This window comes from Chaetodon trifascialis, chromosome 1 (assembly GCF_039877785.1).
Source record: "Chaetodon trifascialis isolate fChaTrf1 chromosome 1, fChaTrf1.hap1, whole genome shotgun sequence".
Classification (NCBI taxonomy): domain Eukaryota; kingdom Metazoa; phylum Chordata; class Actinopteri; order Chaetodontiformes; family Chaetodontidae; genus Chaetodon; species Chaetodon trifascialis.
Window position 1 is genome coordinate 33,930,804 of NC_092056.1, and position 12,781 is coordinate 33,943,584.

The 12,781-nt window shown below is 38.9% G+C and overlaps 1 protein-coding gene across 1 annotated transcript in view; it reads right to left on the reverse strand.

Annotated features, from left to right (window-relative positions):
* The window catches only part of plekho2 (pleckstrin homology domain containing, family O member 2), a 37,177-nt gene extending 25,221 nt beyond the window's left edge, over positions 1-11,956 (reverse strand). Inside the window, exon 1 of the mRNA XM_070963941.1 lies at positions 11,260-11,956. Within this exon, the coding sequence (XP_070820042.1) occupies positions 11,260-11,268 (9 nt within the window). The 5' untranslated portion in view covers positions 11,269-11,956. The remainder of the gene's footprint in view (positions 1-11,259) is intronic.
* Positions 11,957-12,781: the final 825 nt, after the last annotated feature.

Genomic DNA, 12,781 nt, shown 5'->3' on the forward strand with positions numbered 1-12,781 from the left:
TAAAAACATGCAAGAAGATCACCACCTGACCAATGATGACAAAAAGGAACTGGGTCACCGGGCTGCGGAGGATATTCCAGGATGGGATAAATGCGGAGAAATAATTTCTCAGAAGCATGTTGTGTGCAGTCCCCCTGTAACTCTGCATGGTGTGTGGTGAATTGTGATCAATAAAGGATGTCAAGGATGTAAAGCTGCCCATTTTATCTATCCAGCCATTGGTCTTACACTTCACCAAAGTTACTGCCTACAGTGACTGATTTAACATTTTGTTTCTTACAACACATTATGTCACTCTAAATTATTACTTGTTGGGAAGACATTAGCTTATAATATACCATGACTTGACATGAGTTTAAGTGATTTCCATAACAGAATACGTTAAATATTTTCACGTTTAACATCAAATAATATCTGCTCTGGTGATCTAGGGAAGTGTGACCATTCATTTCCTAAAAGTTAAGAAGAAACTGCTCTTCAATCCCAAAATGCTGCTTTCAACTACTCCCAGTTTCACAGTGACAGTACTATGAAGTGGTTGAGGAAATGTGCCTGTGTGATCGCTCTAATCTCAGATCAAGATTGTGCAGCAAATGGGAAAATCCCAAGTCCTGTTTACAGTGCAGTGTTATTAAAAAAAAAAAAGTTTTTGGGTTGAGGCCTGTTAAGACCAGCTGCTCTCGCTTCATATCAGAATTTTCATTTCTTCCCTCTTTTCTGAAAAGAGGCAGCGTCTCTGACACATCTCTTCTCACCTCAGACAATAACACCTTAACAGTGTGTATCTACTTTATGCTTTTCTCTGCACATTAGCTGCCTATACATATGTTTCTTGCAATTACCAACCCTCCACAGATGTGGGGTAGCATTTCACTGCCAAAATGGGCAGTATCATTACACTGGACAACATCCTGGGTTTGGACATTGAGATTGTGGATGAGTACAAATACTTGGGTGTTCACCTTAACCACAAACTGGACTGGATAAACAATACAGATGTCCTATACAGGAGGGGCCAAAGTCGTCTACACCTGCTAAGAAAACTGAGGTCCTTTGGAGTATGTAGGACACTGTTAAAAACATTTTATGACTCTGTGGTGGCATCTGCAATTTTCTATGCAGTGGTCTGCTGGGGCTGTGGAAGCTCTGAGAGGGACAGATGAAGACTAAACAAACTCTTGCAAGATTGCTCTGTTCTGGACTGCCCTCTGGACACCATCAATAAGATGCGACATACTTGCTTTGGGAATGAAGAAAGGAACTGAACTGTTAGGATCCTCTAACCTGTCTGTTCCTAGTGTTCTCTGTTCCCTTTCCCCTAGTGTTATGTGTCTGTCTGTCTGTCTGTCTGTTGCCCTGTCTGTCTCAGGTGGGTGTTTTCCTACACTCAGCTGGCTCTGCCTCTGCAGCAGCACACCTGGAGCGCACGAGCCTGATTAGTGCTCAGTATGTAAGGAAGACGCCGAGCTTGGTTGGTCGACGGATTATCCTGATCTCTTTGAACTTTTGGATTTTACGAAAATATGGCTGATTACAGGGCTTACATTTAGGGGTGAATGAAGCAACTGCAAAATAATGTCATGATATTTCAGGGAGCTATAATGACATTCTTGATGATATGACAAAATACAGAAAAAATGTTTTTAGTTTAGAATAACTGTTGAGTTCTCCTCATAGTCGACTGGGTGCTTTTGTGGGAGGTGGTGAAATAAGTTTGCTGTCTTGACTAGGGATCGATCAATTATTGGCCTGGCCAATAATATCAGCTGATATTCGGCATTTTTTCAATAATCGGCATCGACCGTTTTTTCCACCGATAACCAGTAAAATTAATTAATGTATTTTAAAACGCGCTCCTTTGGCTCTGACGCAGCCATGTCCTGCCCACAGCCCTCACTACATGGCACACGTGAGTCAGTGACAGCCAATCAACACTGAAGCCTCTACATGCAGTGCCACAGACAAGGAGAAGCAGACGACTGCTCCGGTGACTTTGCAAAATAAATAGTGTCACGCACTCAAAAAAAAAGGAAAAAAAAAGATGTAACCAAGTGAACATGACCTGAATCTCCTTACTTAATAGAAAAAAAGACATGACGACATACTAGTAGGTAGACTAAAGCAATTATAAGAGAGGAAAACCTGCTGAATTCCGCTGTTTGGCTCTGGAGATGAAACTGTTCACAACTTCAACAAGGCGTATTTCATGATGACCCACCGCTACATTATAATTGCCGCAACAGCTTTATAGCCGGGGCCAGACACACAATAATAATATAGGCCCTTTCGGTTACCATTGTTTTGTGGGAATAATAAATCTCCTAACATGTCTCAGCCCGTGGGGTGGCTCCTGGTTTATCTATAAACAACAGCGGAGGTGATTCTAGCCTATAAGTTTAACAGTACTACACGCTAACGTGTCCTTGTTTGTTTACAATCACCTCTCCCTCAGCGCTCATGCTCTCACTACACTATGGTGCAGCAACTTAACTACTGGTGTTAAATGATTGTCTTTTTGCCTGCCACTCGTAAAGTCCAGGGATATGAGTCAGGCAGAGAGCACATGTCAAGGAGATTATTCTCAGTGTGTTTTATTTTCAATCAACAAATTTACAGTTGCGTCTACAACTGCAACTCACGCATTGTTTTCATTTACAGTTGCTAAGTGCCTTATTCTTATTTATGTAATACGACATACAGTTCTAAGCTAAGTTCAGTTCTAAGTTCAGTTTGGGTAGCACGGTGGCACAAGTGGTAACACTGTCGCCTCACAGCTAGAAGGTCCCCGGTTCGAATCCCGCTGCGGGCGCTGGTGGCGTGTCCTCCACCATGTCTTCAGTGCCTGCTGCTCGAGGAAAAAGGGGGCCTTTCTGTGTGGAGTTTGCATGTTCTCCCCGTGTTCACCCGGGGTTTCCTCCTTAAATAACCCCCACTAAAAACATGCAAGAAGATCACCGCCTGACCAACGGTGACGAATGCCGGATGCTGGTCCCCGGGCGCGGGCGCGGGCACCAGCATCGGCTGGCAGCTGGCAGCCCACCGCTCCTGGTCTGCCACGGAGGAATGACGGACCGAGGATGGGTCAAATGTGGAAAAAATAATTTCACGAAGCATGGCGTGTGTGCAGTCTCCTCCCTGTAGCATGTGTGTGCAGTGATCAATAAAGTAAATCTTAATCTTAATTAATCTTAATCTTAAACAAAAGAGTTTACATCTAGCCTACTGTTCTGACATTCAGAATATGCCTATATTTCACTAAATATATATAAATAAATATGATAATAAATAAGGAACTATAATTGAACAACTATGGGAGCCCCTGAAAGTTTAATCTTTACTCATTATGCTGTTTTATGTAAAAATTTAATCTGAAAAGTAACTACTAAAGCTATCAAATAAATGTTGTGAGCCAAGGTTCCTGCCACCCTCTTTATTGGTTTGCTCTTAATCATTTAGGGAAAGGGAAGGGAATCATTAATCATCACTTTTTGTTTTAAAAATAATTAAACTTAAAGGCATTTCAATTAAAATTTTGTGTTTGTGTTATTTTACAAAAAGTCTTTTTTTCTGTGTGCACAAAACAAACAGTATACTGTATTCATTCTAATCCCAGGTGTGTTACTCTAAACCAAAATTTTAATTTTTGCTGCAAACAAATATCGGTTCTAAATATCGGTTTCACTTGATTATTAATAATCGGTATCGGTCCTGAAAAATGAATGAATGAAAAATCCATTCATCCATCCATCCAAATCAAATCAAATCAAAGTGCCCGGAGAGAGCCCACGTATGCACGGGAAGAACATGCAAACTTCACACAGAAAGGCCCCGCCTGGGGATCGAACCGGCAACCTTCTTGCTGTGAGACACGTGCACTACCTGCTGCTCCACCGTGCAGCCCCTGAAAAATCCATATCCATATTTCTGGTATTGACCCCTTTCATTGTTACAGTCTTTTTGCACTTCTTCTCAGGTATTACCGTGGTTTGTTGTACATCTAATATTTTGCAACTAAAGCACTTCCCGACTACTAAAGACTTTTTTGGACTAACTCTTCCACTGTGGAGCCAGTAGCAATGTCCACTTTCAGCCATGCTTGCTGTTAGTGTGCATAATGTGTGGCATCATTACATCAACAACTTGGAATATTACCACAATATATTTTTTAATCATATAAAAAAATGTTACCATATTATCATGAACAATATGTTATGGCACACCTTTACTTTCATTTACACTTGCATGAATAGGTGTTCACGTGAGCAAGCAACAAAAGCTAATGTAGTTGCAAGTGCCAAATGTGAAAAGCTACCTACCCTAGTGACAGCACAGGAAGGTTCGGATCTTCAAGGATTAAGAGAAACACTAAACACTGTTATTCCACATTTCGATTTTGGATTTTGAATTATTCCTTCACAGGAGGTAATATTTTGCCTTAATCTTTTGTGAAAAGGCCCATTAAGATATATTATGGCTTAGTTGTCTTGGATTGCTAATTGTTAAAATGGATGCTAATGTTACGACAGTTATATTAACACCCATTAACTTCTCCCACTTCCTCTCATTATCAGTATTTTGAACATGTTCATATTTTTGCCAAAATATGGCCAAACCATGGTTTAAACTTAAAATAGTGTGGACAATTAGTGGTGAAAAATTCACAAAAGCAAATGAAGCAGTGAGCTCTAATTGTGAAAAGTTAATTGTTAGTGGCAAATAAAAGCTGTATTTAGCCATACACGTTTTGACTGACGGCTGCTGACCTCCATGAAATCTAGACTTGTGTCTAAATATACATAGACTTGACAACTAACAAATGCAGGTGTCTGCAGAATTCACAGCCTGTCTTTCTGCTGCAGGAACTTCCACAGGATATCTTTTTTTTATTTATTGGGATTAGGTTGGAGGTCATCTAACTGTTTTTCACTGTAACTGCAAGTGTGTCTCAAATTACTAAAGAGCAGTGCAGCTGCAAAAAACAATGAATGCCAAACAGGGAGGAAGAAAGTGCGAAAAGGGCAAAAGTAAAAAGCTACTTTGTACAAACACTTCAAAATAGAGTGATTTTTGCATTGGAGTGAAAGCACCCTTGGGCTCAGAGTGACATTGGCATGTCTCTGATGTGGGTGAACATGGAAAACAATGTTGAGTTTAGGTTGAACACAGTAAAGATTAGCCCTGACCAAACCCTTGCAAAAGAGCAGCAATGAGATGTTAAATTTTTCAGGGCCGAGCTGGCTGCTATAGATCTGCACTTCGATATCACATAGTAGGTTAAGGGGCTCCAATTTTGGACTCACACAGGAAGTCTGCTCTGCGCCTCTGCAAACATAGACCTAACCAAAACATTAACCCAAAACTATTAGTAGTCCAATCTGCGGTGTTGAGATGAGTAATAAAACTGATCTACTGTCATCTACCATTGTGCAGATTAAAATAATATGCAGAGACAAGTGGTAATGCACTTATAAATTACACTATGCAAAAGCTAAGGTATCTCATGCAACCTGGGTCTTAAGAAAGGAAGAGAAAACAGAGTGCAGGGTTTAATGGAAGAGGCACACCTTAGCAGACATATGTTTCTGATTAAGTTTTAGGTCAGGGAGCATCTGGCATTCATTGATTTTCTCACTGACCTGCCCAGCTTAAACTCACCACAAGCCTCACTAGAGCTCACATTTTATATCCAATAACCCCTTGCTATTGAAGCTGGGAGAAGACAGTGAGGCTAGACAAATACATGGTTTATATTGGCTGGACCAGTGTATTGCTGGTATTATTTAAATTACTTATTGTCCAATCAGTAGTATCTACCACTTCCAGCCAAAGGCTATACAAAAATACTTTAAAAATGGAAATGATAAACAATAAAGTTCTGATTCTAAATTTCTGACACAAAACATAAAACAATGAAATTCAACAACATAAACATATACATAACTCCATGGTGAGCATATACTTCCTGTCTTGTGTCGTGGCAATAAATAACAGGTTTCACACATAACTGTGGGGTTGATAAAACTGTTCACACCCTACTATCAGAAAAACATACTGGCTTATTCATCACTCTGTGCTGCATTTTGATCACTAAGCAAATCAATCATTGTGGGCGACACAATGTATGCATTTTCAAGCCAGCGAATACGCTATACATTGAAACCTTTCTGCTTACTCATATCTTTAAAGCTGTGACAATAAGGCCAATGTTTGCTAACAACAGGATAAACATACTGACATAAATGAAAGTCTTGTTCTTTATTTTACTGTCATATGACATACTGTATAGAAAAATATTAGCCCCTAAATAGACGACTATAGACAACTCTTCCTTTCACTTACACTATGGTGAAAACTGGAGAACTTTCAACTTCCATCTTTTCAACCTGTTGGGTCTGGTTCCAAATGTACGGGTTAAAACTGACCATAATACAACCCTTGGACACAACTTAACCTACAGAGGAAGAAAAAAGTCAATGTGTAAAAGGATTCCCAAAAGTAACCTCATCTGATGCTGGTGCAGTAAGGTAGCTGTGGTGTTTTTCACACATCGATTACTCGCGCAAGGAGGAAATGTATTTTTATTTATTGCTTCCATAGCCATGTATGAAAATTTATGTATACGAAAGATTGCAGGTTAACACAAACATTCTTCCTATCAAATGAAGTCTTACTTTATAGCCTATTGTCATTGAGCACAAATAGTGTCAGATATAGCACAAACACCTTTATTCTGAACTCACCCTAACTCTTAAGAAGATAAAATAAGCAAGATAAGCAATTAGTGATTATTTTCACTATTGATTAATTTGCTTATTTCCACACAAATACCCATCACAATTTCCGAGACAGTTTATTGTTTTGCTAAAGCAAATGTTCAAAATCCCCAAGATACTCAGTTTACAATGATGCAAAAAGAGAATAGTGGCGAATCCACACTGAGATATTATCCATCACCAAATTGTTTCCAATTAATATTCTGTTGATCATGTTTCAGCTCTATTTTCTACAGTTAAACCAGACTGAAGGCCCATTATGTAAAGAAGCATGTGTTGTGAACAGAATGACAAATTAACACAACTCTCCATAAGGAGACTGAAAAAGCAATATGACTTACTTCCTGTTTTTAGCCTTTAGCATCAAATTGTTTTGAAACCTAACAGACAAACAAAATGGATTCCTGAAAAATTATCTTGACAAACCACATAATCCAAATAAACAAAAAAAGCTTCCACTCACATATAGTGACAGCTGGACCAATTAATTTCACAACCATTTAGAATGGGAGCCATGTAAATTGTTTACTATTGACTAGACTAATGAAGCACACTGTTAGTTATGATTGCACTGGTAGGCATCAGCTGCTTCATTCACTCTTCAAAATCACTGGGTCAATCATAAACTCTGTGGCATTCAGCTGACTAGTTACACCCAATCATATTCATGAAGGTGTACACTATGCCAGGAAAATGTAGTTGTTTTTTTTTTCCATCAGGTGGGTATGGTGGCCTCCTCTAATTATGATACCTATGAGCCTGTTGTTCATAGGTATCATAATTTCTCTGTTCCTTGCTCTGTTCCTGTTGCTGGAGAAGAAGAGGTTTGTAACAGAGCTGGAGCAAATCCAAAATGCTTTGTTGTTGCAGTTGGGACTAAAATATGGCAACATAGTTGTTTAATTCTTCATCTAAAACTGACCCTGAATCTGAAAGTGAATTCATTTATGTAGCTTGTGTGTAAGGCTATATTGGTAATTTCTTAAGGTCTTGTTAATTTTTGAGTACTTTGCCAGGTGTTTGTTTGCCTGTGGACAGACATGGACAGATTTGTCAACACGATAGCATCACAACCATACATGATGCTGTCACAAAACTTTACAGGTGTGTAGAGTTAAATAGTACTGAAGGGTCGGCTGGCAGGGATCACTGTATCCCTGTTTCAATCATTCCCATTTGCAGTTGCTTCTTGTTACCTCTTTAAAACCTTTTCCAACATAAATACCAAATTTATATAGACCAGTAGTTCAGCTCATTGGGACCAAAGCCCAGTCCTAATGAGGTATACCATACCAAGTAGCAAAGACATAAGCATACAAAAGCATCATTTCACTCTGTCTTCAAAAAGAATATTTACTCATCTTTACATCTTTTGGGGTCTTTCTATTGCTGCAAGGACACAAATTCAAGAACACAGACACCCATTCACTATTGAATACTCATAAAGGCACTTTCCTGGAAATTGTCAGTGATGCCCCACTACAACAATGTGCACACACACACATCCTATGTGTTGCAGAGGCCTGGATAGCTGGACGATTATGAGAGAGGGTAAATTGTTTTCTGCCTGACACAATGTGGCAGTCTGTTTCCTCTTTTCTGAAAGGGTCATGCAGACACGTCACTCTATGCACTCTAGATCAGTGGGGTATGTGATAAAAGGATGATTTCTAGTGCTGAGACAAATGATCATCATGGAAGGGCCACAATGGTTTTGAGGGTGAACGGTAGAGATAATAAGGCACAATGTGAAGAGGACAGCAGGAAATGACAAAAAGTAATGACACAAATAAGAGCCAAACAACTGTCAATGGGCAGCTAGCCATAGTGGGTCTTCATACTAGCACACTTTGCAATCATAAACACCTTGCACTAGTATCAGTTCAACTTGAGATATGAGAGTACAATATCCAAACAAAAATATTATTTCATTTTAAAACCATAAAAGTCTAAATTAATTTTGAATTCCCTGGAGAGTTCATGTAAGGAAATATAAATTGATATTGTTTATATTTTCTCGTTGAAGACCGTCCCTTTGCATGCCTACAAACTGCCTGTTTGTCTGTTAGAATTCAAGTAAATTGCTGGAATTGAGAGTCTTTCTGTCTGCCATAAAAATTCTCACACGAATCAAATTACACTACATCCTGTCACTAATGTAGAGGCTTCTGTCACTGCACAACAAACGGAGCTCTCATTTCTTCTTTTTGGTAATTACATTTTGACCAAATAAGTACATAGTACAAAGTCAAAATAAAAAACAAGGCTATATAGTATTTAGTATTTATATTTCTTAGCAAAAATGAATTTTAATTTCAGTGCAACTTTATGAGCCACTTCAGCAAAATGCAGCACTTGTAGTAGAGTTGTTGAATAATGCCCTACTCTTACATTTTATACTGGCACCTTTTTAGGCAGTTTCAGTCTTACTGGCCCTCACCCTGACCCATCTCCCCTCTGGGAATCCCCAGCCAAAGACATTGCAAAATTACAATACATTATGCTTGTTAAGGTTTAAAGTCACTGATTCAATCTGTCTTATTCAAATATCAAAAATACTGCCATATAATGGAACCTTTTCATAATGTCATTCAACCATGTGCAAAGTGCAGTGAGATAGCAAAGTCACTGCAAATAAAAATGAATTTTTCTAAATTTGTATGACATCAATGTCTCACAGCAGAAGACAGAAGCCCCACTTCTGACTGTTGATGTTATATGTTACAATGATGTATTCAGTTTAAACTGTCATCGAGTGTTCATCTGACCTGAGGGCTGACAAATGACACTGAATGAAAAGCAAATACAATGTAGGACTCAAGTCCCACCATCTACTGGACAGATTTCTATTTCTAAATTCCAATTCTGACACAATGCCATCCAAAAAAATTTGGATGGCACATAAAAAAAAAACACTGATAAATGCAAAAAGTTATGAAAAGTGGCATCTTTGAAAGTCATCAATCAGACCCCACCACCCATGACAGTGACCTCATAGTTCTGTTGTTCTGTTTAGAAGAGAAATTCTGATGACTCTACAAATATGGAAATATGACTGTTGTATTGTTTAATATGTATACATTGTGGAAACTCTTCAAACATAGGTTCTATTTGTAAGTTATGCTCTACTTATAGCCTTTATTTGATTTATAGCTTCACCATTTATTTTTGATGAAGAATGAAGACGAACGTATTCTTCCTTTAAATGTGAGTTGTAGCTGTTTCATGGTAAGCCTACACAGTCTGGACTGGAGAGCGATTCTAGCTAGGAGACAGGTTTCGATAAAAGAAAAAACAAGCTGCACTTTAGTATTACATTGTGAAAGGAAAGACAATGGCAGCTTAATTGGCTACCATTTTTGATCAGCATTACAATCAAAGGGCATGTAGGCAACTGCGTGTTTTAAAATGCTGGCAACAAGTTCCCTACAAACTGTCAGTTAGGTAACATATTAGGCCAATGTTTCTACTTGACTTCCCTTTTCTAGTAAGTTGGCTTCCTCAATATGCCAATTTTTCACTGAGGCATGCAGTTGTTACTTTACTGGCCCTTGTGTAACTGTATAAGGCCTTTTCTGATTTTAGGGGTTCTTGTACACTAGAAATCATTACAATAGTCTGTCTTGTGATGAGTGTTATTACTGTTCTCTTAGGCCAAGCATCGTTCAGGAATACGGCCAATCACAATATAGGTACTGGTTATTACCAAAACAGGAAATGTTACTAAGCCATTGTTAACACCCTTTATGACAAATCATAGTCGATTCGCCTAATGTACAATCCAAAGAGTATTTCTTATATGCGAAACGTCAATCTTAGGATTTGTTTTTCCCCCATACCATCCTGCTGCACTGAACCGTTACAGAGCGTGTGTAACCCAATAGCTACTAAATATTGAAATATAATTCACATAAACTCTAAATGGGGATTGCAATAATGCCGAATCTACCAAAAGACCTATCTGACTCAGACACAGTCTGACTTTCTTTTTTAACAGGTTATATGTTTGTATTCATACGCAGCGCTACAATAAAATGGCAGATTTTTAAAAGGGGTTTTTGGCACTCTCTCTAAGCCTACAGTTGTCGCTTGAGCTTCGTACATGGAATCTCACCAAGTTGATGCAATAGATTGACAGGTGGGCAGGTGCTTTGTTCCAAAAAGTGGTGACAGCTAGTTTGGTATCGCTCTAAAATCCCAAACTAACACATTTCTTTGATGACTATTAGCCTACGTGTATCACGAAAATATCGGGTCGGCTACGGACTGCCACCTCTTCTATGGGCCTTTGCTTCGCTTTAGTAACTTGGTCGCGCCCTTGCAGAGGTTATTTTACTCCCGAGATTTATAACATCATACAGAGAATGTGTACTGGAGTGTTCACTTTCACTAAAATGTCTCAAAAACTACAACATCGTTTTGCAAAAACAGTACCTCCTACAAAAAGCTGAGCAGCAAACACAGTGGGACTGAAGTGACTACTCACATCTTCCATGATAAAGGTCCAAAATCCGTTATGTCAGTGTTGACAAGCTTAAAATCACTCGACGTCTCTCTTCTCGTCGCAAAAACTGTGTAGTTCTCCCCTGTTGATCGGCAGCTGACACATTTCCGACAGAACGCGTAAACGACGAAAATAAGGAACCGCGTTGTTTATGACATCAGGGCTAGTCTCTTTCCTTCTTTTGCCTTAGAGAAAAAGTTCGAAGAAAGAAGTTTGGTTTCCGGTTTAAGTTCGTTCACACTCTGAATCTAAAAGTCTGTCGAGGAGGAGCAATGCGAGCAGCCGGCAGCAGCGCCTGCATGCATCATCTGCGAAATCCGAATTCAAACTCAACATGGACACCCTGTTGACAGTAAAGTTTAGCTAATGTGCATTGTATCAAGCCCTTTCATTTCTCAGTGTGATGATCAGATCTGCACGCTGGAACAGAAACATTGCTAACATCTTCAGCATCCTCACAGGCTCACAGAGAGCAACCTGCTCATCAAAAACTCCATCTGCAAAAAGCATGTCCACAATTCAGCAAACTCCATAAGGAAGGCTTTTTCATGCCAATATGTTGTCATTTGACTAGATGTTTTCATACTTCTTCTTAGGCTCCTTACGCATCTTTTTCAGCACATAGCCCACTGGATGATGAACATTATAATGGCCTCTCATGTCGCTACAGTCAACACTTCCTGGTTGGATGTAGGCTGTTCCTGGACCTGTCGGTAAGAAAGTTGGAACGAACGAACATATTTTGGTCCAGAAGATAAGTGGTCACATGGTCCAATCAGGGAAAGGGGATTGTTTTTTGACAATCTGGCAGTCCTGGTGTTCTGGTAGAAACTGGTACCCTAGAAGTGACAAATAGGCCTAGTTCGTTAACAAAAGTAAGGACAAAATTAATTTGAATAGTCAATCATCTACATAATCTAAAATCCTGCTTGATAGATTTGTAAAACATATATTTGATGCGATATCAATAAACTTTATAGCACATACAAAATACAGCTCAAATATCAAAAAAAGAAAAAAAAAGAGTAGATATATAAGCAATTAAAATGTACAGATACATTTTGAAAAGGAGGGATGTAAAATAATAATCTATTAATATTATCTGATTAATCATTAACAATGATATAATTAGCAGCATAATGTTCCCCATGTTAACCATCTTTTCTCAGTGTGTTAGCATGGTAATGTGGAATTCCTACCTAACACAAGTAAGCCTACAGCCAAAGCTGTCTGTTTGTCTGAAGGGTCTGAGGATCTGAGGGACACATCTTTGCGTCTTATTGCCTACTTAATTAAGGGCAAGTCCATGAACAGATTTATTGTCAAGTACAAGAATCTTAAAATGTTTCCTTCCATGGCACACCAATCAAACATTCTCCAACAACAGGGATGTTGGGCTGTTGTTGTTAGTGTCAGTTATCCTGGAATATGCTTTTAAGACCAACTGTCCTTGGCACACTGATCAAGCTATAACTACTCTAATTTAGAGACACTCCTTGTACTA